The 27,894-nt window shown below is 40.1% G+C and overlaps 2 protein-coding genes and 1 pseudogene across 5 annotated transcripts; 2 read left to right on the top strand and 1 right to left on the bottom strand.

Annotated features, from left to right (window-relative positions):
- The first annotated feature begins 1,761 nt into the window (after positions 1-1,761).
- LOC148371305 (putative histone deacetylase 1-B) lies at positions 1,762-18,321 on the top strand. Of its 4 annotated transcripts, none has more exons than XM_088329317.1 (12): positions 1,769-1,982; positions 2,335-2,447; positions 4,455-4,572; positions 6,156-6,230; positions 6,309-6,447; positions 7,305-7,446; positions 8,076-8,168; positions 8,236-8,344; positions 12,114-12,494; positions 15,484-15,639; positions 17,918-17,960; positions 18,033-18,321. In XM_088329317.1, exons 1-12 carry the CDS (start codon positions 1,934-1,936, stop codon positions 18,055-18,057), a joined length of 1,443 nt encoding a protein of 480 aa, XP_088185443.1. In that variant the 5' UTR covers positions 1,769-1,933; the 3' UTR covers positions 18,058-18,321. The 4 variants fall into 4 exon arrangements, with proteins under 4 accessions (XP_088185441.1, XP_088185443.1, XP_088185444.1 ...); XM_088329318.1 differs by having other exon boundaries at positions 17,918-17,970; XM_088329315.1 differs by lacking the exons at positions 17,918-17,960; positions 18,033-18,321 and having other exon boundaries at positions 1,762-1,982; positions 15,484-16,512.
- LOC148371306 (U2 spliceosomal RNA) lies at positions 5,393-5,480 on the top strand (annotated as a pseudogene).
- Positions 18,322-18,334: 13 nt separating the features above from the next.
- Positions 18,335-26,370, bottom strand: eif3i (eukaryotic translation initiation factor 3, subunit I). Its single transcript, XM_088329320.1, has 11 exons — positions 26,218-26,370; positions 25,673-25,765; positions 24,984-25,071; positions 24,838-24,903; positions 24,623-24,772; positions 22,993-23,120; positions 22,790-22,900; positions 21,778-21,867; positions 21,629-21,702; positions 20,072-20,164; positions 18,335-18,558 (listed from the first exon to the last, which is right to left on the bottom strand). The coding sequence occupies exons 1-11, from the start codon at positions 26,218-26,220 to the stop codon at positions 18,477-18,479; spliced, it is 978 nt and encodes a 325-aa protein (XP_088185446.1). The 5' UTR covers positions 26,221-26,370; the 3' UTR covers positions 18,335-18,476.
- Positions 26,371-27,894: the final 1,524 nt, after the last annotated feature.

Below are 27,894 nucleotides of genomic sequence, written 5' to 3'. Positions count from 1 at the left end.
AATTAAAACAAAAAGTAGCTCTCAGCCTGAAAAAGGTCAGAGACCCCTGGGAATGATGTAGAATTAAAAACAGTAACTTTAAATCAACAAGTTTATTTACCAAATACACAACACAATTTATATCAACATATTTCTTAGGTCTTTACTACAATAATACGACTAGAAATTCGAAAAAAATCCTACCACAGAAATAGTGCAAAAAGTCGACAAAAAATCCTACCACAGAAATGCAAATTTCTTGACCTAAGAGTATTTATTTTTAACGCAAGTGTTTTTGTTTTTTTTTTACCAGAAAAATCACTAGCCGTTTCAAATATTTCAATTGATTGCCACCGAATCCAGGCACCACTCACAAAGCAACTGGGGCTGTACTTCTTTCTCCCTTTTTCACTCTGACTCTTTCTCAAACTTTCTCTTTCTGTATCTCCCTTTCTAGTTTCATTTTCTTTCTCACTCTCTCTTCTCTATTGTGTTATTTCTCTCTTTTTTTCTCTTTCACCCTTTCTCTTTTCAGCTCTCTTTTCTCATTCCCCCTCTGTCTCTATAACCTCTCCCTTTCTATCCTCTGTCTCTCAACTTTTTCTCTCTATTTCCTTTGTTTTTCTCTCCGTCTTTCTTGTTTCTATTTTTTGCTCTCGCTCGCTTTTTTTCTCTCTCTCTCTTTCGCCTTTTCTCTCTCTCTCTGTCTCTTTTTCCCTCTGTCCTTTTCTCTCTTTTTCTTCTCTTTTCTCCCTTCTTGTCTTTCTCTCTTTATCTCCTCCCTTTCTCTCACGTTTTCTCTCTTTCTTCTTTCTCTCTGCCCCTCTGTCTCTACTTCTGTCCCTCTCTTTCCTTCTGTCCTCTATTTCTCTATCTTTCTCTCTTTCTTTCCCCTTTTATCTCCCTATCTCAATTTTCCTGTCCTTTTTCCCCTCCCTTTTTCTTGCTCCCTCTGTCTTTTTCTCTCTTTCATCTGTCCTCTTTCATTTTATCTCTTCCTCTTGTTCTGTCTCCTTTTCTATCTCTGTCTTCTTTTCTGTTTCTCCCTTTCTGTCTCTATTTCTTCTCTATTCTCTTTCACTTCTCTCGCTTCCTCTGCCCCCCCCCCCTTGTCATTATTTATTTCCCTCTCTCCTTATCTCTTTCTACTTTTCTTTCATTTTCTCTCTCTTGCTTGCTCTTTTGGTCTTTTTTTCACTCTCTTGCCTTCTTGCTCTCTTTTTTATCTCCCCCTCTCTCTTTGTCTTTAATCTACTAGTCCAGCCTCTAAAGTTATTTTTCTACCATTTGGCCCTTGATCTTAAATGAGTCTGTCACCCATGTGCTAAACAATACACTATCCATCCATCCATTACCTGCATCGCTTATCCTCAGTAGGGTCGTGGGGGTGTTAGAGCCAATCTCAGCTGTCTTCAGGCAGTGGGCAGGGAACACTCCGAACTGGTTGCCAGCCAGTCGCAGGGCACACAGAGACAGACAACTCACTCACTCATTCACACCTAGGGATAATTTGGACTGGCCAATCAACCTGATACACATGTTTTTGGAATGTGGGAGGAAACCTGCGCAAGCATGGGGAGAATATGCAAACTCCACACAGGAGGTTCGATCTCATGACCTCAGAACTGTGCTAACCACTGTGCTGCCCAATAATACACTACCCCTATTTGAAAAAATCCCGTACATAAGTTGTTATTCCGTACACACAATTTGAAATGATGAAAACATGTAGCGAATACGGGGAAAACGAATCATTTGATAGGCATGCAATTACAGTAGTATGTTCTTTCTATTAGTGACTCGTTCTAATTCCCGGCGCCTCTCTACCGGGTGGTGCAGGACACAGCTCTTTGATCCGGGACCACCCACCCTCACAAGCAAGCATACATCCGGACTCCACACCGGAACCGGAGTGAGCCCAAATCAAGAAGTGGGGTCTTAATTAGGTGTCAAAATGGCCTTGTCGCAAGGAACAAAGAAGAAAGTTTGCTATTACTACGACGGTATATTTAATATATCGTGTTCGTTTTTTGCAAACGTGAAGCATCCTTTGCGCTTGTTTTGAAATGTGCCGCCTATCAAAAAAGTGCAACGCCGGGGCGGCTAACGAACTAAGCTAACTCACCTGCTAGCTTGAATGCACTGAGGCTAATCTTTTATTGTCAACTAAATATTTTACTGTTTTAACGCGTTAGAAGCGTTATTTTATGTTCACGGTAAATAGTGTGAGTTTCCCTGTCTTATCGCAAATGAAGGCTAAAGACCCTTGCTAACTTCATAGGCTCTTATTGAGAAAACGATTAAGACTTTCCATAAAAACGTAACTCATTTAATTGTTTTATATTTATTTTGCAGGTGATGTGGGCAACTATTATTACGGACAGGGCCATCCGATGAAGCCTCACAGGATCCGTATGACACACAACCTGCTCCTTAACTATGGCCTGTATAGGAAGATGGAGATCTATGTAAGGAGAGAAAGATTTACTAAATTCAACTATATCAATGTATTTTATGTATTTAATTTAGTTGGGTAATTTTTATTACTCACTAATTCCTCACTTGATAAGGTGCACCCCCCCAAAATTGTCTTTTGTACTTTTGTAGTTTTCCTTCCCATGGCGCACCATACTATAAGGCGTATTAAATTAAAACTACAATAGGAGCTAACGTTAATCAGTCAGGGTTTGTATGGATGCTTGAAATCCTTAAATGCTTGTGTTTTACGTCAAGTCATGTTTATTTGTATAGCCCTTAATCACAAAGAGCCTCAAAGGGCTGCACAGACCAGATTATTGCAAACCAGACTATTATGACACCACCCCCTTTTCTAAAACATATATGAGGGCAAAGGAAAACTAAAAAACCTCAACATGAGGAAAATTAAGAAACCTTGAGAAGGGACCGCACAGGAGGTAGTCCCCCTTCCAGGATGACAAGGCTGCAATGGATGTTGCAATAACACATACACTGATATTGTCAACATGAAATATAGGTTATTCATATGCTTTAGAATAGAAGTGTGTTTTAAGCTTAGATCTAAACATTTAAGGATTCAAGGATTCAAAAGTGCTTGAATTTTGGGGGAAGTGCTTGTAAATGCTTGAACATGTTTTGCCAAGTTATCTCAACAAGTCTGTTTAAAAATCACACCGACACTGTTCTCTGGTAGCTTCGTTTTCGCCATTGCATTTCTTCTTCCCTCATGATTAACAGAAGCTGGAATTAGTTTATATGGCATTGTTTATGGAGCGTCATTGCCCACTACGGGTAGCGCCAATGAGGACCAGTGCATATTATACCTAAACGGCGCACTACAGGCGCGTCCCTACTTACGAACGAGATATTATCCGGGCGATCTTTCGTAAGTCTAATTTGTTTGTATATTGCTTCAGTGCTATATTTTGTATAGAATGTATGTTTAAGGTTGATATAAGTATGTTTAAGGTGTGTATAAGTAACCTGCATTGTTTTGTACTAAAGAAATAAACATTTAATAAAATAATATGCTCCATAAAAATAAATAAAGCGAAGTGTAACTTACTTTTGGAAGATCGGCTTCAAGAGTTAGGCTACTTCCTCCTCCGTTTTAGCAAGTGGCCGGGAAAAAAGTGATACAACCATTTTCTCATCCGCATCAAGCTTTCTTATTCCACTTTCATTAAAAAAAAAAAAAAAAAACACGGATCGCCTCTTCTTTAAACTTTACACCAACCATATTGAATGGATGCTCAAGATATTAAATAATAAAAATGTTAAGTTCAGCTGGAGATACAGTAGAGTATGTTCACGCACGAACTAGGAAGAGGAAGCGTATTTCTTCTGGGTGGATGCTGGGTGACCTCTCACAGCGCCACTTGCCGGTAGCGGCGGAAGGAAATACTGCAGTACTGTACTCGGAAAAAGGTGCACAATACAAAATCTAACTTACAGCAAAGTCCAGGTATTTTTCGACAGCCTGAATTTTTTTTTTCGTTTGTTCTGTTCGTAACTTGAAGGTTCGTAAGTAGGGGAGCATCTGTACTGCATATTAGTGCAAGGATTACTTGTCAATTATGGGCCAAGCAAAACAATTCAAGTACCGTTTTTCAGTGGTAAATTGTAATTGGAAGAACTTCCTGCAACAGAAAATATAGGCTACTGTTCACCCAACACCTATATGTGAGGAGATATGTCTCTTAAAGAAATATATATTAACAATTTATTCAAGATCCGAAATTCATATGCTTTGACGAATGCACTCACAAGATTAAAAATTGCATCTGTAAATTGCATATTTGTGTTTCTCCAAGGTATACAATTTACGTCGTTTTTTTTCTTGAATGGTACCGGAGAAATTGGAGACTTGGCTTTAAAAGTCCTTAAAAGTGCTTGATTTGGCTTTGAAAAAGGCGTACGTGTATGTCTACATAAGAATGTTTAAAATAAACAATTTCTCATTTTAATGCGCGTGATTTGATTGTATGTGCCGGCAGAGGCCACACAAAGCCAGCGGCGAGGAGATGACAAAGTACCACAGCGACGACTACATCAAGTTCCTCAGGTCCATCAGGCCGGACAACATGTCAGAATATAGCAAGCAGATGCAAAGATGTCAGTTTTTTTCCACTTATGCTGTAATAATATAATGTTAAGGGCTGCAACTAACAATTATTTTCACAATCAATGAATCTGTCGATTATATTTTCGATGAATAGGATATCTTAAAGACATTTTTCATTTCCTACTCTTTATTCAAATATTGAAAATTTGGGTGGATAGAATAATACATACCTTTCAACCTGTACGTTTTTGCTGTACAAAGTACGTTTATTATGCATTTTAAGACGTGTACGTCGTACAAGAAAATCTGTACGGAAAACCGCAAATATGTCAATTATTGGTACCATCCGGTATACACCGACTATCACGAAACGGCAAATCAAGTCAAACCAGTTCGCCGCGGTAGCCTCTATCTCGGTATTTTTTTTTCCCGTTGCAAACGAAGCGAGCGATTTGATGCTACTGTGCGCATGCGTATGCCGCCTGGGGATTTCCCATCATGCATCATTCCGAACAAAAAAAAAATGGTGTAAGATTATTTTGTAAGGGAAAATACGACAGTTTGTAAGGGCATGGAGCCGTGGATGTTGACAGGTATGAAAATAGTAAATAAAACAAAAAATATTCTATCGTGTAAAACATTTTTTAAGAATCCAACTGTCTGTCAATTAACTTGACAATGAACAAAACTGCATAAAAGTATATATCATACACCTGCAAATATGTAAGATATAAATATGTACTCTTAGGGATCATTTCTATAGTTTTTGACTTGTAGCCTGAGTGGTCTAGTGGCTAAGAATCTCTGCGCCACATAACTAGTAAAACATGTCTGGTCATGCTAAGGTCCTTAGCTTGGCCTGCTTGGCCATGATTTTTGCATTTCGGAGATGGAATATGAGCTTGCTCTGTCCACTCCACGCATCGGCCCGGTATTGCAGTACCTCCGGGAACGGTGCATTCGCAATGATCGCAGCAAGGCTTTAGGGCTAGGACCTTAGCTTGGCCTTTTGGCTGAGAGTAAGTGTCCCGGCTCCTAGGCTTTGTAGCGTATTATGAACGGACCGATAATGGATAATGAATAACGAAGATAGATCAATAACCCTTAAAAACCCCAAAACCCCCATATTGGTGTGTGTATGATTTCCCTACGGGGATGAATAAAGTATTTATATTTTCATTTTTAGGTGTAGTAAAAAAATATCAAAAATGCAAACCCACTTTTCAAATTCATTTTTGGGTTAAATCTTTGAATATGATAACCGTTCGCAATATAAGTAATATGATGTATAATATGGTTAAGAATTGTGTAGAGTTAAACATGTCATTATTCTAATTTTCGACTTTATTTTATTTACTTTCTGTTTCCCCCAGCTGTACTTATGTTCTATTGAAAAGTGTTTCCTTTTTTTTCATGATAAAACCATCAAAGTTAAAATTTTCATGCATTTTCGTGCACTCATATTTGCATTGATTTAACGTACTTAGTGACTCATAAATCCCTGTAAACAACAAGTCGATGCTCTAGTTAGTTGGCAACTCTTTTAATATTCGATTTTAACAGATGCTATCGATTGGTGGTTCCAGCCCTGATGATGTTTCTATCTGTTCATTCCCTTATATTTTCCTCACAGTCAACGTGGGCGAAGACTGTCCCGTGTTTGACGGCCTGTTCGAGTTCTGCCAGCTCTCCACAGGGGGCTCCGTGGGTATGCTTCTCCAGCCGAGGTGACGTCCCGTAATAGTCCCTGTCGGGACGTTTGGGTGAATTTTCTTTGTTTTGCCAGCGGGGGCGGTCAAACTCAACAAGCAGCAGACCGACATTGCCGTCAACTGGGCAGGAGGACTCCACCACGCCAAAAAGTCTGAGGCGTCCGGCTTCTGCTACGTCAACGATATCGTGCTCGCCATCCTGGAGCTGCTCAAGTAAGTCGGGCGGGTTTTGGATCCGGTAGGCGGCGCGCGTGACTGGACGTTCTTCCCAGGTTTGGATTCCGAGCAACCTTAATCACACTGTGACAATCTCCCAGCGTTTCCGTAAAATTTTGTGAGACCCTGGCGGGTGGGATCGATCTGGTGCGAGTTAGGAGCTGAATAAAGAAGCTAGAATTTCGACGGGGGTCTCAAACTCCGGATGACAGGCCCTTTCCTTAATATGAAAGTTAGAAATGGTGTGTATTATTTGTCCACCAGATGTCACTGTATTCAGTCGTGCCACCGAAAACTAGTGCTAAAAGCCCAACGGAAGAAGACAAAATTCAGAGACTCAAAGGGACGAAAATGCACATCATTACTTTTGAAAATAAGAGAAATAAGAAAATGTACAATTCAAGTGGAAAAGGGAAAAAAGAAAAAGAGGAAAAATTAAGCAAAAGTTAAACTGAAGAGAAAGAGAAAATTGATTTTTTTTTTGTCTTTTATTCCTTTTTCTCCATTTCCCTTGTTTGCTTTTTTTATTTGTTCCTGTTTTTCTTTTTTGCCTCTGATTTATTCTTTCATTTTATTCCTTTAAAAAACATCCCTTTCTTTTTGACATCTTTTAGAAAGACTGGGTAACATTGGAAGAAAAAGAGTGATTTTTACTTATTATGTTTCTCCATATTTGTAGTCTTTTTTTGGTTGCACTACACATTACAGCGACATCTAGCAGACAATATATAAAACACTGTCCGTTTAAGAACAGCGGGACCATATAAATCCTGGCGGCCCACCAGAATCTTCCTATGGTTCGGGAAACACTGATTTCCTTCCTTCTAGAATGATTCCTGGGCAATTATGCGCAGGTACCACCAACGGGTGTTGTATATAGACATTGACATCCATCACGGCGATGGCGTGGAGGAGGCCTTCTACACCACGGACCGTGTCATGACCGTATCCTTCCACAAATACGGCGAGTACTTCCCGGGAACAGGAGACTTGAGGGTGAGTTCGATAGCCACATCTTTAACCACTACGGAAACTGTACTAGATCAGTGGTCCTCTACTCGTCTGACTTCAGGACCCACTATTCAACTTGGAGAACTAAGACCCAAATCAAGAAAAAAAATCCACTTCTAAAATGTATTCAGTAAAAAGATTGCGCAGGGATACCCAAATACATTCAAATTTGAAAAAATAATATATAAGCCTACATCTCATATATGCAAACTCCTAAAACTGTGTAAATTTAGCCACAAATTAAATTAAAATACAAAATATTAATAAAGCCTGAACCTAAACATCCATCATTCTATAACTATGTTAAATGGCTAAATATTTTAGTACAAAGCTAAGACATGACTTCTTTAAACCATTTACTGTACCTTCCAGCAGCACTCAATGGCAGACATATATTGCGCCATGTTTGTATCTCGCAATTGTTTCCTCCTTTGACTTTATTGTTGTACTGTTTTCTACTCTCCTTCCCCCTAATAAAAACTTTAAAACCCATCAATACGGGCAGAAAAAGCAAATATAACCAACAAAATCAACACAAAGTGAGATGTGGTCCCTCTTGAGAAACACTACCCTAGAACCCTAGAAACTAACAACTTGGCTGTTTTTATCTCCAGGACATTGGTGCCGGTAAAGGAAAATATTATGCTGTTAACTATCCACTGAGGGACGGCATTGACGACGAGTCTTATGAGGCAATCTTTAAACCCGTAAGTACATGTTTCACTGCCGAGCCAAGATCTGCGGAATTAATAAGATATATTTATTTTTGTTTAGATCATGGCCAAAGTGATGGAGATGTACCAACCAAGTGCAGTAGTACTGCAGTGTGGCGCTGACTCCCTATCCGGAGACAGACTCGGCTGCTTCAACCTCACCATCAAAGGTATGGGCAATTGAAATCGGCTAGATACATCTTTTTACACAAAATAATGTGTTGCTGACGTAAGTGGGAGGTAACGTGGAATGTAACTTGGAATTGGATTTATGGTTAGATAAGGAAGTTATAAATTACAGTACAAAATGTATGGTAAGAGTTGAGCAGTAACTATAAAAGGCTACTAGGTGTCTGTATTGCTTTCTGGATATATTCCCGGTCCCTCTTTAATATATTTTGAGGTTTTTTTTTATGCAATGGTATATGGAAGACCAATCCTGCTATATGTATATGCCACATAAATAAATTCGACAATACCTAAATATATGACATGAATGCTAAGTGCTCATATCCAAGCATTTGTTTATTTCTGTGTTTTGGCCACAACAAAATGTTTATCAAATGAGAGGCGGGACAAACTAGCTGAGTTTTCACCTATTGATGAAGACAGGAAAGAAAGACATTTTTTTTTAAATGCTTCATTGAACAAAACTCATATCCACTTCCAAGCAAATATTCCACTGCAACGTTGCGTTAACACTATGAAATATTTTAGATATTACGTGATCTATTAGTGTGTATACTTATATGGCATATATTTGTAGGTACTGTATTTTCACGACCATAGGTCGCACCGTGTGAAAGGGCGTAGTCTCCCTAGCTGGTTCTAGTTCTGTATTTAACACTACAGGGGGCGCACCACACAATAGGGCGCAAGGTGCTCTTTGCTTGCATATGTTTCCCCTCGCGCAATTCAAGGTGCAAATGCTCCATGCCTTACTGTTGTATTACATTCTCCCCAAAATTAGATACTAACACGTTATAGTAACGTTTGCGCGTGGACGGACATTACATGCAGGGGGTTTGGTTCATTTTTCGGCAGTGGCTCAGGAAGTAGAGCGCTCGTCTTGGGACCAAGAGATCGCAGTTCGAATACCGGCTCCTCCGTGTTACATGTCCTTGGGTAAGACACTGAACCCCTAATGCCCCCAATAAGCAGGTTGGCAGCCTTACATGGCTGCACGGCCGCTATTGGGAAATGTGAAGCACACTGTAAAGCGGTTTGGGAAGTCTTTACTTGAAAAGCGCGATATAAATGCAGATCATTTCATAACAGACAAGCATACAAGTGTGCATATTTAAAAATACAGCGGTAGCAAAGTTGAGTTTGGTTATGGTTTATTTAAGTATTGATTACGAAGTAAAACACGCGGATAACAACTTGTCAGAGATCGTTTTTTATCTTTTTCCACTTGTAAGTCGGGCGGGTTTCGGATCGTCGAAATCGACACACCATTGCAGACGACAACACGGAGAGCATTAAATAGAGTGAACGTAAGCTTTTGGATCTCATTCGTACTTAATTCAGCCTCCGGTAGCACAATCAATTCAATTGCTAGATACGCTGCGGCATAACCATCCTTGAGCACTTCCACAAATGCATTGTGTTTGACGTCACATATCCTCTTCCGCGCAAGCTGGATATGAAGACGCATAGGAGATTGCAAAGGAGTTGCATTTAGTTTGAAATGTGAACAATCTCACAAAAATATCAGTTTTCACCCCAAAAAGTTGGAATTGAGCATTAAGCTCTGCAGTGTGCAGCCTCATTGTGTCCTCTGCAACGCCTGCCACTTTCCCTGATAGAGCGCGCCTCACAATTTGAGGAAAATCAGAGACTTTATGGCCGTGAAAATACGGCATTTATATAAGTGTTTGTCACGTTACTGAAAAGGTAATTATAGTTCATTTAAAATGTAACACTTTTCCCTTAGATTTCTGTCACCAAAAAGTAGCTAGTTACAAATAACTGTATATACAGTGCATCCGGAAAGTATTCACCGCGCTTTACTTTTTCCACATTTTGTCATGTTACAGCCTCATTCCAAATTGTATTAATTTAATCTCTTATCTTAAAATTCTACACAAAATACTCCATTATGACAATGTGAAAAAGTTTTTTTTTTTTTTTAACTTTTTTTGAATTTATTAAAAATAGAAAACTAAGAAATCACATTTACATAAGTATTCACAGCCTTTGCTTAATACTTTGTTGACCCACCTTTGGCAGAAAATACAGCCTCAAGTCTTTTTGAATATGATCCCACAAGTTTAGCACACCTATCTTTAGGCAGTTTTGCCCATTCTTCTTTGCAATAAGTCTCAAGCTCAATCAGGTTGGATGGGAGACGTTTGTGCACAGCCATTTTTTAGATCTCTCCAGAGATGTTCCATCGGATTCAAGTCTGGACTCTGACTGGGCCACTCCAGGACATTCACGGAGTGGTTCTGAAGCCAATCTTTTGAGATCTTGGCTGTGTGCTTTGAGTCGTCGTCCTGCTGAAAAATGAACCTTCGCCCAGCCTGAGGTCAAGAGCGCTCTGGAGCAGGTTTTCATCCAGGATATCTCTATATATTGCTGCATTCATTTTTCCTTCTATCCTGACTAGTCTGCCAGTTCCTGCTGCTGAAAAACATCCCTGCAGCATAATGCTGCCACCACCATGCTTCACTGTAGGGATGGTATTGGCCTGGTGATGAGCGGTGCCTGGTTTCCTCCAAACATGGCGCTTGGCATTCACACCAAAGAGTTCAATCTTTGTCTCATCAGACCAGAGAATTTTGTTTCTCATGGTCTGAGAGTCATTCAGTTGCTTTTTGGCAAATTCCAGACGGGCTTCCATGTTCCTTTTACTAAGAAGTGGCTTTCGTCTGGCCACTCTACCATACAGGCCTGATTGGTGGATTGCTGCAGAGATGATTGTCCTTCTGGAAGGCTCTCCTCTCTCCACAGAGGAACGCTGGAGCTCTCACAGAGTGACCATCGGGTTCTTGGTCACCTCCCTGACTAAGGCCCTTCTTCCCCGATCGCTTAGTTTAGAAGGCTGGCCAGCTCTAGGAAGAGTCCTGGTGGTTCCAAATGTCTTCCATTTACGAACAATGGAGGCCACTGTGCTCAGTGGGACCTTCAAAGCAGCAGAATTTTTTCTGTATCCTTCCCCAGATTTGTGCCTCAAGACAATTCAACTGAATTTACTGCAGCTGGACTCCAATTAAGCTGTAGAAAGATCTCAAGGATGATCAGTGGGAAAAAGATGCACCTGAGCTCAATTTTGAGCTTCATGGCAAAGGCTATGAATACTTATGTAAATGTGATTTTTTTTTTTAGTTTTCTATTTTTAATACATTCAAAAAAAGTAAAAAAAAAAACGTTTTCACATTGTCATAATGGAGTATTTTGTGTAGAATTTTGAGATAAGAGATTAAATTAATACAATTTGGAATGAGGCTGTAACATAACAAAATGTGGAAAAAGTGAAGCGCTGTGAATACTTTCCGGATGCACTGTACTTGCAAATGGGTTGATCTCCTTAAACTGCATTGAAAATAGCCGCATAATAAAATAAATGGAAGAAAATCTGCACACTAACCTGTGGAAGTGTTGAACCCTTTTCATATTTTTTGGCTAGAACAATCTTGACAGCATGCAAATTATTTTCCGAGACACTCCATATCCATTGTGTTTTTGGGCTTCAAACCACCCAGATCTCCATTTTTGCGTACCTTTAAAGATGTTTTCTTTGTTTCCAGGCACGATGTATTGCAAAGATTATTTTTACAAACAAAGGCCAAGATTCTCTGCTAATGTTTGCCCCGTTGTTGCTGTATAAGCCACAAGTTTTGAGACCGTGGCGGAATCTTTCTATTTGAACAACTGACATGGCAGGATTGATTATCCGAAGTAGTAAACGACACTGTTCCTCTGACTGTTTTGCAGGTCACGCAAAGTGTGTGGAGTACATGAAAAGCTTCAACCTGCCCCTGCTGATGCTGGGCGGCGGCGGTTACACCATCCGCAACGTGGCGCGCTGCTGGACCTTCGAAACGGCCGTGGCGCTCGACTGCTCCATCCCCAACGAGCTGCCCTACAACGACTACTTCGAGTACTTCGGGCCCGACTTCAAGCTTCACATCAGCCCGTCCAACATGACCAATCAGAACACGGCCGAGTACCTGGAGAAAATCAAGCAGCGCCTCTTTGAAAACCTGCGCATGCTGCCCCACGCGCCCGGGGTGCAGATGCAAGCCATACCGGAGGACGCGCCGCACCCGGACAGTGCGGACGAGGATGAGGAAGATCCCGACAAACGCGTTTCCAGTAAGTCATAGTGGAAAGGGATGGCGTATCGCGACCAGTGTTTCCCGTTGAATTTTGGGGCAAGTCCCCCTGGAAGAATATTCTGTTCATTTTTAATTCAAACGCATCCATCTGCTGCATTTTCAGAGCAAAAATAAGAAGCTAGATCTATGAATGTGTGCCCTTGTAAACTATTGAATCATATATACTACTTAGGAAAGGCACAGCAAACAAGTTACATCCACAATGCAAAAAACGAATCTGCTCCTCATCTAATTAAACTAAAAATAATGCATGTTGTTCCGATGCCGATACTGTAGTATTTTAATACATTGTATCGGCGAGGAAACCGATCAAATCGCTGGAATGAGTTGGGGTGCGTGATTTGAAGACTTACAGCCCCAGTGTGTAATATTTGACCAATAAATGGCACTGCATTGTCTGATGCCAACCAAAACCCGTGCCAAGAACACAGCATAGAATGCAAGATGCCAGACAAACATGACGGCGACTTTTAGGTAGGGATTCCAGTATATCAAAGAAATAAAAATGTCTTGACCTATTTAATATGATAAATAGTCCATGTATTTTTGCCTAATATCCAATTAAAGTTTTTTGTACCACCAGGAGGCACTAAATATCACATAAACTCCTTTTAAACAAGATTTTAAACTAGTTTCAATTGGACTTTTAACCAATTTAGGCTAAATCAACACAGACCCTGAAAAACATGCAAAAATGTAAATTAAACTTTGGGGAATATTAACATTTAGAAACACTCTGCTTTAGAGCAATTATTATCATTAAAATGTGTCCAAATTAGGATTTTCTGCTCAATGCCCTGCCTCCGCTTAGCAGACAAATGTACGCAGGAACAGAGATGAAAACACGTGTATTAACCAAAAGTGAGTGAATAGTCGGCACACAATGGCATTTGTGATCTTTAGTAAATTGCACATCTTAAACAGAGTTTCCCCCAGAATTCTTTCATTTAAATTGGTCTGGTAACAGTCTTATTTAGTCTTTAATCTCACAACCTATTCTGGGGTACATTTAGGAATAATGCAAAAGAATCTGTCAGAATAACTGACCAAGGCAGGGACCTGTATCATATTTTCCAGACAAGGAGTCTCGGTTTTATTCATTGTTTGGCCTGTGGGGCAACATATTTAACCTTTTTTTCTTGATTATGCATACGGTAATCACTTATAATAATACAACAGGGTTTGTGTAAATGTATTACAAACGCAGAGTACAGCCCAATAAACCTCTGCTGCAATATTTTAACACTGTCAAAAGTAACACTGTGAGCTCCATTTAGGCCACTATAATACACAAACCATCTTAACATATTAAAACAATTGTATGACATTGTCCAATTAAAAGTAATTTGACAATACAACCTTCCATACCTTTATTAGCTATATTATGCAGATGTGACCGGGAAAAAATAAATAAGTTAAATTTAAGACTAGAAGACATAATTGAGGACCTTTTTAAAGGGCCTTGATTTGTAATTAACGAATTTAAAGACTTTCCAGTTTAAGACCCTGGGGGATCCCTGTTAAAGGTATTTCTAGATTTTTACATTTTAATAATAAAAGTTGAGTGGGACTTGATATGGTACGGGAATCACTGCCATGGTTTTTAAACTGTTTGTGCTTCAGTCTTGAGCTTATGGCAAGAAAATGGAGTACCGTAAATTCTGGACTATAGGGCGCACCTGATTATAGGCCGCACCCACCACATTTTAAGAGGAAAACCGATTTTGTACTTACACAAGCCGCACCTGTATATTAGCCGCATGCGCCCACATTGAAAAATGTAACACAAACACAAAATTAACCCAAACCCGCGATTGAAACTGAATGTCCTTCATTAAAGTACACAGTCCAGAAATCACAGCTGGCAAAATGAACAAAAAAATGATACCGGTACTTTAGGTTTGATGCAGACCTGCAGAGTCTGGGTCCCGTTGAAAGTAATCCAAGGAAAAAGGTGTATATTTCCAAAGGTAAATATGGGAAAATATATATATCCACTATTGTCCGCCGCGTCCACAAACACGTCTCACCTTAACTCCACTTCCCGTCAGCCCGCGCTTGCTCCGCCCCTTCTTTCACATTCGCCCGTGCAAAACATATCAGAATAAGTTTCTAAAATACGAATAAATACATTACAAAAATATACAGTTGCAAATACATATTATACATGGTTACACATATTTACAAAGAAAGACAGAACACCGAGAGTTTTCAAAGCTTTAATAATAATAACTTTCATCCCAAACGGTGCCCGTTAATGGTAGCAACACGCTAGCAACACGCTCACAACACAGTAAACGGGTCTGTTAAAAAAAACATACCGTAGTTGTTAAAATCACGATAAACCATCCTCATCCTCCTCCTTAGAACTGAAGCCATCAAAGTCGTCTTCCTCAGTGTCGGAAAGAAACTTTGTCATATAGACGTCGTCCCACGCTCCCTTATTCCAAAACACACTAGCAACATGCTCGCAACACAGTAAACGGGTCTGGTAAAAAAAAATGTACCGTACTTGTAAAAATCACGGTAAACCGTCCTCATCTTCCTCATGTGCTGCGTCATGTGCCTTTCTTTTTGCATTTTGCATGATGAGGGTATGTTTACGCTAATTTAATTTGTGCACAAGCCAAGAAGTTGCAGTCTTCCTCGGCGCATATATTCCACCGGTCTAAATCTTACCTTTTGTACTCAGGCGCCGCTGGCAGCTGTTAGATAAATTACATAAATTGGCCGCATCACTGAATAAGCCGCAGGGTTGAAAGTTTGGGAAAAAAGTAGCGGCTTATAGTCCGGAATTTGCTGTACTTCAGAGAACATAGAGTGCAAGCGAGCACACCATGGCATTTAAAATTCAGATCTCTTAAGATATATTATCAACTTTGCATTTTTATATTTAAAAAATGGGATTTAATATTACAAGTTAGACATCCAGGTGGGACTGAATGGGAAACAAACTGTGCTTTCAGTCCGCGCTCACGACAAGAGGATAGCGTGCGACGAGGAGTTTTCCGACTCCGAGGACGAAGCCGAAGGGCAAGGCGGCGGTCGGCGGAACCTAACCAATCATAAGAAATCCAAGAGGGTCAAGAAGGAGGAAGTGCGGGACGGGGATGAAAAGAAAGGTATGGAAATTTTATGCGCTTTTGATTTGCAACCGCTCCAAACCAAGACATATGGACCAGATATTCCAAATTACAGAGAGCAGCGGTTTAAAAGACCAACGCTCAAATAGAAGAACTAAACGATTTGGTCTTCGTACTGGCCGCACCGGATTCAAAGTCGCAGGTTTAAACATCCGTAAAAACAAACTATCGTATTTTTTGCTCTATAAGGCGTACTCTCCGAAAAGTCATGCGCCTTAAGTTAAGTCCACGGTAAATTTGTAGCAGTGAGGGCTATGATTCTTTAACATTAGACCAACAAAAATGTAGACAATATACAAGAAAGGCATTAAACCTTCTTAACGCACTATTTCTACTCAGTGCCAGAAACGCTGATTTGCATAGTGCATTTCGATAGGTTAAACGGTCTCTCCACTTCTTCACCTGCGTGTCAATTATGTTGGAGTTTATTATATATATTTACGTAAAAGACCTTGTAGAGTATTTTGTTGAAAATTTTTAGCTTTCGCAATGTCATTGTCGCACGGGTGAAGTAGACTGTTGAACCCAGTATTTCTCAACCTTTTTTATACTAAGGCGCTTTTCCTCCATCAAAAATATCCTGCCGGATACCACCAGTCGGTGCTGTTGCATATCATCGGGTAAAAGTAAATCCATATGAAAGATAATTTGACTGGACCGCACAGGCGCTCAAATTGAATAATTTCCCGCGACACAGTACGTTAGTTCTGGGCAGTGGTTGATTAATGTAAATGAATAGTGTGGTGAGCTCTCATGCAGGGTTGCGGCCTAGCAGGCTTTTTCATCCGGCACGCCAAGCGCCAAAATATTATGACAATATATGTATTAAATGAAGTACTATTATGTACGTGGGTTTCTCTGGTTGTCCCTTTCTGTCTGGAACATATATACTACTAAAGTAATGTAAAATACTACAAAAAACGCCACTCCGGTAATACTACAAAATTAAATATGAAATGTTGTGCTTTAAACATGGACACAGTATATGAGTTTGCTTTTAGTGTGAGTGGTCAAAGCCAATATGACAACTAAACTAAGAAGAAATATGTATGCATTCATAAGAATTCGAAAATTCTTCAGGATTGGCCTCCTGGCCACATTTTTTAACCCAATTTGGTATGAGACTACAAATATTTCCACACTCCTGCTTTAATGCCTTTTCGCATGTCATCTGCACCACCAGTGGAAATATGTCGGTGCCCTTAACGCCAAAGTTAGTTTGAAGCTTGTGGCATATAGTGTATTGTGATTTGGGTTAGCAATGAGAACGTATCGAGGAATCTTTGTTCAAAATACTTTTACAGTAAAAGCTCATGTAGTAACACACAACTAGAAATACTGTAATCAATCTGCCCTATAAGATTTACTTCAAATTTCCCACAATTTGGATTGTTTAAGTGTGCCTTTATAGTCTGGAAAATATGGGCAATTAGTGAGGTTTTCAGTTCTGCTCATGTGTTTTTGGATCATGTGACCATTCAAGATGGTGATTATGAAGTTGAGCAATTAATATTGCGCCAGAAACGCGAATGAGGGCCGAGTTGTGTGAAATGGGAGCTCTTTATTGGTAGGCGACGGTACCAGGGCAATCAGACTGTTTTTTGTGCTGTTGCCATTGGTGGCTGGCGCAGTAATGGACCAAAGGACATTCGCTTAATATCGTTCCTTGGGGATTGAAGAATTCAGTCACACTGACGCCGATGATACAGGAAAGGCGAGTGTAGCGTATTTCATGTTTAACTAAGTAGTTCTTAACCTCCCGTTCCTATTTGAATAATGTTGGCAATACATTTTGATTCATTTCTCCTTTAAGGATGTGTCAAATTTAACTGCTGTTTTGTATTTAGAGTGCATGCATCGTGGTAAAGAGCAGTTTGCCCCTTTTCCACAAATTATAGTCGGTATATTTAAAGCCAGTGTGTGGAATTTCATATTATTTTCTTGTACTTTCCCTAAGTGTATCAAGAAAGAAAAAAATCAAAGACTTACCTTCTAGTGGTATTTTTAATTATAAGCAAAAATACTCATCATATAAAGGTACACTTTCTAAAATAGTTGTGGGTAAGAATGAGAGGAAAACAAGGATAAAACGGAGAAACATGATCTATTTTGATCGTCTTGAATCCAGTAGCACGGTTCAGTGGTCAGATATTATATACTGTCCCTTTAAACCTCTCGTCTAAATTGCGTGTGCGCCTGGTGAGCCCTTTTCACTTCCTGCAAGAAATATACAATTATTGTTTTTTCTGTTTTGTAGAAGTGAAGGAAGAAGAGGAGGAGGAAAAGATGGAGACATCTGTGTAAGAAAAGGTCATTTCAAACATGATCCTCTCCTATAAAGCGATGTTTACACTTTTTTTTTTACATTTTAGAACAAAAGAAGTGAAAAGTTCTTGAAACCCGGTGTCAACAGCTGCTTGTGATCTGCGGGGAGCAACTACCCAATTTTACGTGGTGAATCAAATCTTTCCATTTTGTTCCCTTGTGCTTCATAAATGAAGAAACTCAACTTGCCCAAGTGACTTTTTATAACGTGTAATTATCCACCTTGTGTCTTCCCATGCTTAAATTATTTTGGAAGCATCCCAGATTGTTTCTTTTATATACAAAAGTGTGATATTGCTTCATGCATGTCTTTTTCAATAAATGTTTTACAAATCACACAGGCTCAATATGAAATTCAAACTGTTTAGTTGAAAGCAGCAAAAACAGATACTTTCAGGATTGGGCTTTTTGAAACTGGATTCAGGAAAATGTTAATGAATATGGTTTGTTGGAGATCTGTATGTCCACAAGGCAAACGGTGCAGTTATGTTTTACACCTCCAGCTCAAAATCAAAGTATTGCGGGTCAAAGTAGTGAATCCTCACGTATCCGTCCTCACCGCCGCTGCTGTAACTGAAATGCACGGCACAAAAACACATTAACAACAACCGCCTCACTGATCTCCTCATCCAATGCCATTCCACCGAAGTGCCAAAACGTAAAAATGTTTATCTGGTTTTATTTTAAATATTAGAATTGGCTTAGCGCTGCTCATCAGTAAGTATCAAGCCTCAGGGAATTATTTCAGTATGCTAAATCAACGTCAAATGGCAGGTTTTTGTCCACACATCGAAGAAGCCCCCACTACCTGGTCTTGCTTCCTATATCCAGTGAATGGAGTAAGCAGCCCCGTGATGTCCTTCGGACAGATCTGTTCTGAAAATAGCTCATCACTGCTAGGTCATTGTGGTTGACAGTCTATGTAACCCTACTTCCCATATACAACATATTTATAACAAGTTATTTTTAGAAATGCATATCAATCTGGGTTCTTTTTGCACTAATTGGAAACAAAGCAACTCTTCACTTTATATAGGTTAGAAACCACAGGTCGAGATAGTTGAGGTATTGAAAAAGCGTTTAAGTGAAACGGCTTCACCAGGATTTTTCCATTCAAATTTAAAACCACATGCAATGAAATTGAACAATCCTAAACAGAGTCAAGACTTACAACATTTTTGGGTGGAATATGTTTTTGTGAGAGCGTTCACATTTTCAACTCAATGTGACCTCTATGCATCTCCTGGGACTCTTGTTTCAATGCCATCATATCCCGCTTGCGCAGAAGTGGATTTGTACCTTCACACGCCATGCATTGTTAGCGGATGTGCTCATGGATGCTAACGCCGTAGCGTATCTAGCAATTTGAAAGTTATTGCGTTACCACAAAAATGAAATCCAAAACCTCACTTTCCCTCAATTGAATTCTCTCGGTGTTTACATCCGCAACGGCGTGTGGATTTCGCTACGCAAAAAATTAAAACCGAGTAGCCGCTGTGAGAGAATTAAAGATTAATAAGTCGAAGGTTCGCAAGTGGAGGAAGCTGAAAAGTCCGACACGTTTTTATCCATGACTTTGAGATCAATACGCGAATAAACCACGACCAAAACTCGGTTTTGCTATCGCTGTATTTTTAAAAACGCACACTTTTATGTCTGTGTGTTGTGCGAAAAATGCTGTTTATTGTCAAGTTAATTGACACTCCCTTTTTTAATGTTTTAAACTACAGAATACTTTGTTGTTTGCACCATATTTCCTAAACTTCAATATCTGAATAGAAGGAAATTAGAAATGTCTTAAGGAATCCAATTCATCAATTATGAAATGAATCGTTAGTTGCAGCCCTAGAAACTGATATTTTAACTTAACATGGTTCTACTGTTGTTTACTAAATAATGGCTAAGGCTAGAAACACTTTTTTACTAATGAAAGATGAGGGTTGACGCTTTCTTTTGTCCTATGCCTCTTTAGTTACAGAGCTACATTTTCCATTGGCCTTCAAAAATTGTCTGGCACCCATTTAAGAGAAACGTCTGGCATTGAATGAGTTAAATGGTGCATTGGGACAGGTTTTCTTTTTATTACCTTTTTCCGTCAGGGTGGAATGAAACGCAGTTGATGGGTCCGAAATGTCCTTTTACTCTGCCAAATTCCTCCTCGTATGCAGCGTGAAAGAACCTGAAACGCAAGGGGTGGTCAAGAGTTAAGTTCTATGCTTACAAGAAAAAAATGTTGACTGAATATTTGGAAACGGTACAATTCTAAAGGACCGCCACAAGCACTAGTTATCCCTTTCACAGTTTTGATACGACGCCTATTTTCACCGTGACTTGTGCCCCAATAATGTTGCGGTTTAAGTTGAGCACATACATAATACAGATTGACAAACCTACATGATGTAAGCGCAAATATTTTCCAATTTTGAGTTTTTCTGAAAGCCACCATGTGAACAAAAGGCACCGGACCCACGGAAGTGCCGAAAGGCAGTGGAAATGACGCAAATCCCACAAAGGTTGGACTTCTCCACATTGGTAAGGTAAAAGCATTTTTGGCCACGTTTTGGTTTTCACAATAACGTCCACATGATGGCGACAAAATATCTGAAGTGGATAGCTTTGAAACGTTCAAACTGAATCTTCATTTTTTAATAAGGTCCAGCAAAAATGTAATGATAGTACATCATCAGACGAATAAAATGAGTGCATAGTTTACGTTTACGGGCCAGATTGAGATTTACGCTTGAATCAAGTTCCCATAGAAAGTCCCAAATCAGTCAGACAAATCATGTTTTAGATAACCAATCAATAATGCAAGATTATTTTAGATCATAATTTGAGAGTACAGAACTTATCAGTAAAACTATGTTAATTAAATACTTTTATTTGTTGTCTGAAATGTCCTTATCATGTAAACATTTTTACCCTACATCGTTGTTTTCCAATGACGTCCACAAGATGGCAAAATATCGTCTGATATGAATCATATCCTTAGTACAGTAGTGCAATATAGCAACAAGATTTTTTTAAATTATAATTCGACGGTACAAACCTTTTTGCAAACAAAAAAGTGCAGTATTATTATTTGGAAATTGGGGTTGTTCTTTGGTATGAATGTTTAAGAGTACATAATAAATAAATGTTTCTACTTTGCAAGTTTTGACTATCGCGGGAACACAATCGCTGTGAAAAACTAGGGATCACTGTACACCTTTTTATGGCCAAATTCAAGCTCTTTTCAAGCACGTTCAAGGTCAACTTTTCCAGTACCCTTTTCTTTGTTGACTTTGATGATTAAAATAAAGTTGCTGTCTTGCTGTAAGCGCATACTTTGTGTTATTTTTGTGTCAAGGGGCTGCTATAAAGCAACGTGAATTCCGCAGTTCCGCCTCCACAATGCTGCGTCACAGCATAATGACAAGCCACCAGAGCAGGCGTGTCGGTGTCATTTTCATGCACCTTTCAATTTTTCAAGCGCTTCACCCAAATGTCAAGCATTTTCCTGACCTTGAAAATTCAACATGTTAAAGGATTTTTAAGGATTTCAAGCACCCGTACGAACCCCGCCCTTAGCGAGCAATGTAGAATATCCTGAAACTCCTTTGTTTAGAAATGTCTTTTGAACGGATGATTTTTATTCTCTCACCTGGCCTCAAACTTGCCAATTCTGGTAGACGTGGTAGTAACCTCCATTGCCTCCTGACCGCCACCCATCACCACCTAGGCCACAAATCTCATGGTGAGTGTTGAAAGCACACAAACATGCTAACCTTACTATAGTATGGGGACACTTACATGGTCCATGATTGGCGAGATGGAGGCCGAATTGACAGGTCTCTCGGTCATGAAAGTCTTGATGTTTTCCAGGGAAGTTGAATCAAAGAGCTGGAAAGCATCAATCACACATTCAAAAGAGGGAATTCAGTTTTTTGGGCGAGACAAAAAAAAAAAAAAGCGAGTGGGTGCTCGGCAATACAAGGAGTGCTCACTACTTTGCGCTTTGGTTATCACTGATTTACTGCTTTGTATAGTGAATTGTCTTTATTGTCATCGATATCAATCATGTTCAGAGCAGACAGCGAACAGCAAATGCTAGATTGTATGTGTGTGTTGGGTGGGTGTGACCGTGATAGGCTGGTGTATGCTGTTAGTCAAACAGTGACCACAAAAACAAATAGAGAATGGCGCCAAATAGCTTTTAGTGGCTTGTTAAATTGAATATAATAGTATCTATTAAAACTGACTCTGAGGAAAGTTAGAAAATGGTTATCACTAGCAGGTTCTCTGGATTGTTACTAGGGCCTGGGAAAGGACTGAGGCAGAGCTGGGCGAGAAAGCAATAGCGGTGCTGCAGGTCAGGACTACTGATACGGCTATGCCACAAGCCACCCCCTGCCAAGCCTGTATCATACCAGCGCTAGATTGATTACCCATGAAACGGATGACCTGGAGCTACAACCTGAGGGGAAACTGCTACACTATATTTGAATAATCGTGGAAACCTGGCTCAACCTGAGGATAGCGTGCAGCTAACCAGCCACACTCTATAGCACTTTCTTACTTTGAAAGGAGAACCCCCCAAATTACGTTGTACTTTGTATCATAAATACGAAGACAATTCATTCAACCGCAATACCGTTTTCTGCGTTTTTTATTTGTAGACCTGTAGTTGTTGTGTTAGTCGTCATCTTTCTGTACGTTTGACCCTTGTGGGTTTTCGCGAAGGTTTGACGCTACTTCGCGGATAATCACTTTTCGCAGGGGGTCTGGTCCTGCGACAACAGAAGGATTACTGTATTTTATGTACTTTGGCAAAGTTGTCCTTGGATGCAGTGATGAACATGGTGAGGTCGACCGACGTCTGAATGTCGTTGATCTGCTTGTTGTGCTTCTTGATGGTCTTCAGAATGTCTCCCGACTGGGGGCCATCAACAACCACAACAACAAAAAACAAAAAAGTCCAGTCAGTTCTGCACGCGCTCACCGCCAACAGAATGTCCGACCACCCACCTTGGCACTGAACTGGTTGATCTCGCCGTTCTCATGGCCGGCGATGACAAACTCGCCTAGGGGTCCCCACACGGCGCTGGTGATCTTATGGTCACTGCACGGGATGGTCAGGTAGGGCTGGTTGTCTTCTGCATAAAATAGAACTTTTATGTTTAAAATGGTCACAATAGCACCACAGCCAAACATTCATTAACATCCCGAAACAAAAGCAAGAAGCTCAAATATTACTTGGCACATTCCCAGGTAAAATATCCCATTTTCATCAACTCTAATTAGGAAATACCTTCAGTTATAAAACTTAGACAATATAGATGTTTTTAAACAGAGCAATAGTTCAAGTTTTTGGAGCTGGTTGTTTATAACTGCTTTTACTACTTAGTCAATACAAGTTATCATTATGGCTGCAATGATTAGCAGATGCTGTCCTAAAAAAAAATGTTGATGAGGAATTCCATTGGCAACTATTGTTGCCAGACGTTTTCCCAACAGAGAGAAGAATCTTACATGATTATAATCTCTGCTGGGTGTCGCTCATACTCAATAGAATTTCTATCTTGAGAGGTAACATACAGTAAAGGGAGAGCATGCAAACTCTGCACAGGGGGGCCTGAAGCTGAATTTGAACTGTGGTGCAGACACGCTAACCACTCAGCCGCTGTCAGGCCATGCATATAACAGTTATTAACAGGGTTTGTACATATTTTTCATGGCGAAATGTGATCACTTTTTAAGGACTTTCAAAGACAGTTTTTTTTTTCATTTCTCCAGTATCATTACAAGAAGTGTATAAATTGTGTATTTTGCAGAGCCACTAACATGTCTGCGATTGACGTATGTGATTTTTAATCTTGCCTGTACAAGATATGATTTGTAGGTCTTAAGTTAATCGCAAAAAATATTTGTATTTGAGACAAATCTTTCTCCGTATAGATTTCAGGTCAAATAACAATAATATGTATATTCCAGTTTCAGATGGTTCTTTTTTTACCACTAGGAGACACTACCTTTGTGTTTTGCATGGCCCATAATAAATGCCTATAACTGATGTATAATCCTTGCAACAATGCACACTTCATAGTGCCCTGTTTCGGTGTAGCATGGACCTGTCTTGGAAGGGGCGATAACCCTTTATAAGACACTGCCATACAAACTAATGCCAGTGGCAGTTAATACGCAGGGAAGAAGGAATGCAATGACAAAGCCAAGCCTCCAGCCAGCAGTGTCGGTGGCATTTTTTTAACAAACTTGTTGAGAAACATCACAAAAATTTCAAGTATTTACAAGCACTTCACACAAAAATCATGCACATTTTAATCCTTAAAAATACTACATGACATTTTCAAGGATTTCAAGCACCTGTACAAATCCTGTATAAGAAACAACCATTACAATTTCAGTAGGTTACCATGGCCATTACATTCACTAATGTACCTTTAGTATTATTCGCTTTGATGTTGCATATCAATGAGCAATTACTTGTGTAAGCGCAGTTGCGACAGTAACGATGCCCCGAAACCCACCAAATTCAACCTTTCAATTGACCCTTAATATAAAAAGCCTACCATAATCTTGACAGCCAATAAGTTGACTGTAATTGCTTGTACTACACAGTCAAATCAAATTGTCGTACCAATTTGTTGTGGATCCCGCAGGTCAAAAAAGTTGAGGAAGCACTGGTAACCCATCTGCTTGTCCGTGGAGAACATGATGATGTTGCCACTGAAGTCGAAGCCACACGTTCTTACCGCAGAGTTGGTTTCGACCAAAGCCAACTGTTTACCTAAGAATTCAAGAATGTCTCACTAATAGTTCAACTTAAGCCTCGAAATAATTAGTTCTTCTAACCAGTCTCGCAGTCCCACAACCGACAGCTGTTGTCTGCTGATCCCGTCAACACGTTTTTGGTGTCCCCTGGGGAAAGGCAAGCTAAGGAAACTCCTTGAAACAAGGCAAGTGTGATACAGATTATATATGAAGAGATCAGAGGATACAGTCGCAGTCCACACACCACACGGCTCCTGTGTGTCCATTATATGTGCCAAGACGCTCGCCGTTGACGGAGTACCACACATTTGCAACCTTGAAGGTAAAAAAAAATACATAACAATGGATTGCCAAACTTGGTTTTACCCCAAGTGAAAATATTGCCCCCTTTTCTGGCCGAAACAAGCTCCGAAGAACGCCGAGAGTCGATGAAAGCCTAGCCAAAAAGAGTGTACACTTCTTTGGCAAGTGGAGAGCAGAGATAGGCTCCCGTTTAACGCAATGGGAGGCACGAGGATTGCTCGGGTATGGTATTATGTCCTGCCCATGAAATTGCGCCGAAATCGCTTACACCAGGATGCTTTTCTCTAAAGTGTATGGGTCATGTTTATACATCAGTGAACATTTGTTGTCGTAACTTAGCCCAGAATATTTAATAACGGCCGAACTAGAGCTATGATGGCTATATTTTGAATATCAATCACAATAATAATGAGGTAAACCTACCATACACCCAATCAGAATGGCCCCATGATGTTGTCACGTGATTAGGAACTCTCAAGTTTACTCTTTGGAGTATTTAAAGATATTTTTACCCTGGAGTGCAGCGTCCGATCTTATTGTAAACAACGTTCGCTAAACGTTGTTATCGATGACAGTAAAGAATATTTTTAACTCTGGATTCCCCCAAACTCACCGTGTCCTTAGCTACCGAGAAGATGAGGTCTCCTTCTCTGTTGTATTTGAGTTGAGTGATGGACCTCTCGTGGCCCTGAAGTAGAATGGGTTTCTAAGAAGAACAGAGGGAAAATACTTGATCATTTTCTTTAGGCTGAAAATTGTTTTTTTCGTTGACTGACAATGTATAAGCCGTTGAGAAGTAATGCACAACCTTCCATGTCTTGTAGCTAACGAGCCATCAACATACCGGCTATAGTGTAAGCCAGGGGTGGCCAACCCGGTCCTCAAGAGCCGCATGTCCTGCATGTTTTTGGAGTTTCTCTGTTCAAATACAGGTGATCCCAATCACCTGGGTCATTATCAAGCTCCCGCACAGCTTGCAAACAATCTTAAAATTTGCATCACCTGAGAAACCTCCAAAACATGCAGGACATGCGGCTCTTGAGGACCGGGTTGGCCACCCCTGGTGTAAGCTAACGTTTACGACCCCCATAATTTGATTTTTACATCTTTTAACCACATATACAGGCCTACTATCAGCAAAGTCACAAAAATACAAACCATTTTCCAGCGTCAATGTTAGTTCTCAGTTAAGAATGCCAATAAATCCGAATTGTGTGCGCGAAAACGGGCACTCGTGCGACTACGGGCGAAGCCGTGACGAAAAGGAAGTGAGATAATGTTACTCCGTGTAGAGCCACAATATCATGCGAGTGCGCCGCCTAGCGTTTTGGCGTATAACAGCAAACCACAACAAATGTTCCCTTTATTTATTGAAAACACGTTTTAAAATGGGCAGCACGGCGGCGCAGTGGTTAGCGCTTGTGCGGCACAGTTCATGTCATGGGAACCTGTCGTGGGTTCAAATCCAGCTCCAGACTTCCTGTGCGGAGTTTGTATGTTCTCCCCGTGCTTGCATGGGTTTCCTCCGGGCACTCCGGTTTCCTCCCACATTCCAAAACCATGCATTTCAGGTGAATTGGCCGGTCCAAATTGTCCCTAGGTGTGAATGAGCGAGCGAGTTGTCTGTCCCTGTGTGCCCTGCGATTGGCTGGCAACCAGTTCAGGGTGTCCCCTGCCCACTGCCTGGAGATGGCTGGGATGGGCTCCAGCCCCCCCGCGACCCTAATGGGGATAAGCGGTACGGCTGATGAGATGAGATGAGACGTTTTAAAATTGAAGATAATATGTTTTCATTTTGCAACATTGATATTGAAACACTGGACATATGTTCTTCTCATGTCCAAATTAAACTTGAATTCTGGCTAAATGTTTAGCTCTGACTCACTTCTGTTATCTCCACTTTTCTGACCAACTTTGTCAAGAGACCATAAAACATTTGGAATCATTTTATAGGAAAAGAATGTCGAAAATGCAATCAATCTTATTTTATGTACAGCAACAAGTTTCATCCACTAAAAATATCAAAAGAGGACAGGTTGGAAAATGCTTGGACTTGTCCCCTGATATCTTTCAGATTTATTTTCCCTCTATGTTCCTGCTCGGAAAATCCTGGTCTACTAGTGATCCCAAGAGTCAAGAAGAGATCTTCAGGTTCAAGAGCATTCTCCATTCGGGCCCCGGTGCTGTGGAATGCTCTGCCATCTGACATTCGATCTGCAACCACAGTGGAATTGTTAAAATCCAGGCTGAGAACACACTTATATTCCATAGATGAATGACCTATATATCATGTTAATGATGTCTCTGTATTGTCTGCTGATGCCCTTGCAACATTCATTGCAGCTTGGTCATCCTGGAAGGAGGTTACCCCATGTGTGGTCTCTTCTCAAGTTTTCTTAATATCCTCATGCTGAGGTTTTGAGTTTTTCCTTCCGCTCGTGTAGGTTTCAGATAAGGGCATGGGTAGTAATCGTCTGTACAGCCCGTTTGAGACTTCTTGTGATTAAGAGCTATACAAATAAACATGACTTGCCTTAAACCTGTTTTTCGGAATTTTGTAGGTGAATTTGGTTTTAATTAACACTCACAAAGTCCAAAAGATATACAATATACTAAATAATCCCCCCTTGTCTTGAATTAAACATTATATATTTTTTCCTTTTTTTCCCGTATTCCTACAGAACCTTTTGTTCTATTGAAAATGGTTAATTTTGTATTGTCACTTGACCATTCCACGCCAATTGTGTGTTTATTTGCAATGTTCAATTTGAAAAATAAAACTCGTTAAAAAAATAAACACCCTTTTTTCCTCATGTTGAGGTTTTTGAGTTTTTC

This window comes from Urocampus carinirostris, chromosome 2 (genome assembly GCF_059441175.1).
Source record: "Urocampus carinirostris isolate Australia breed hairy pipefish chromosome 2, RoL_Ucar_1.0, whole genome shotgun sequence".
Taxonomy (NCBI): Eukaryota; Metazoa; Chordata; class Actinopteri; order Syngnathiformes; family Syngnathidae; genus Urocampus; species Urocampus carinirostris.
Note: the sequence above shows the minus strand (reverse complement) of the source record. Positions and strands in the feature narration are given on the sequence as shown.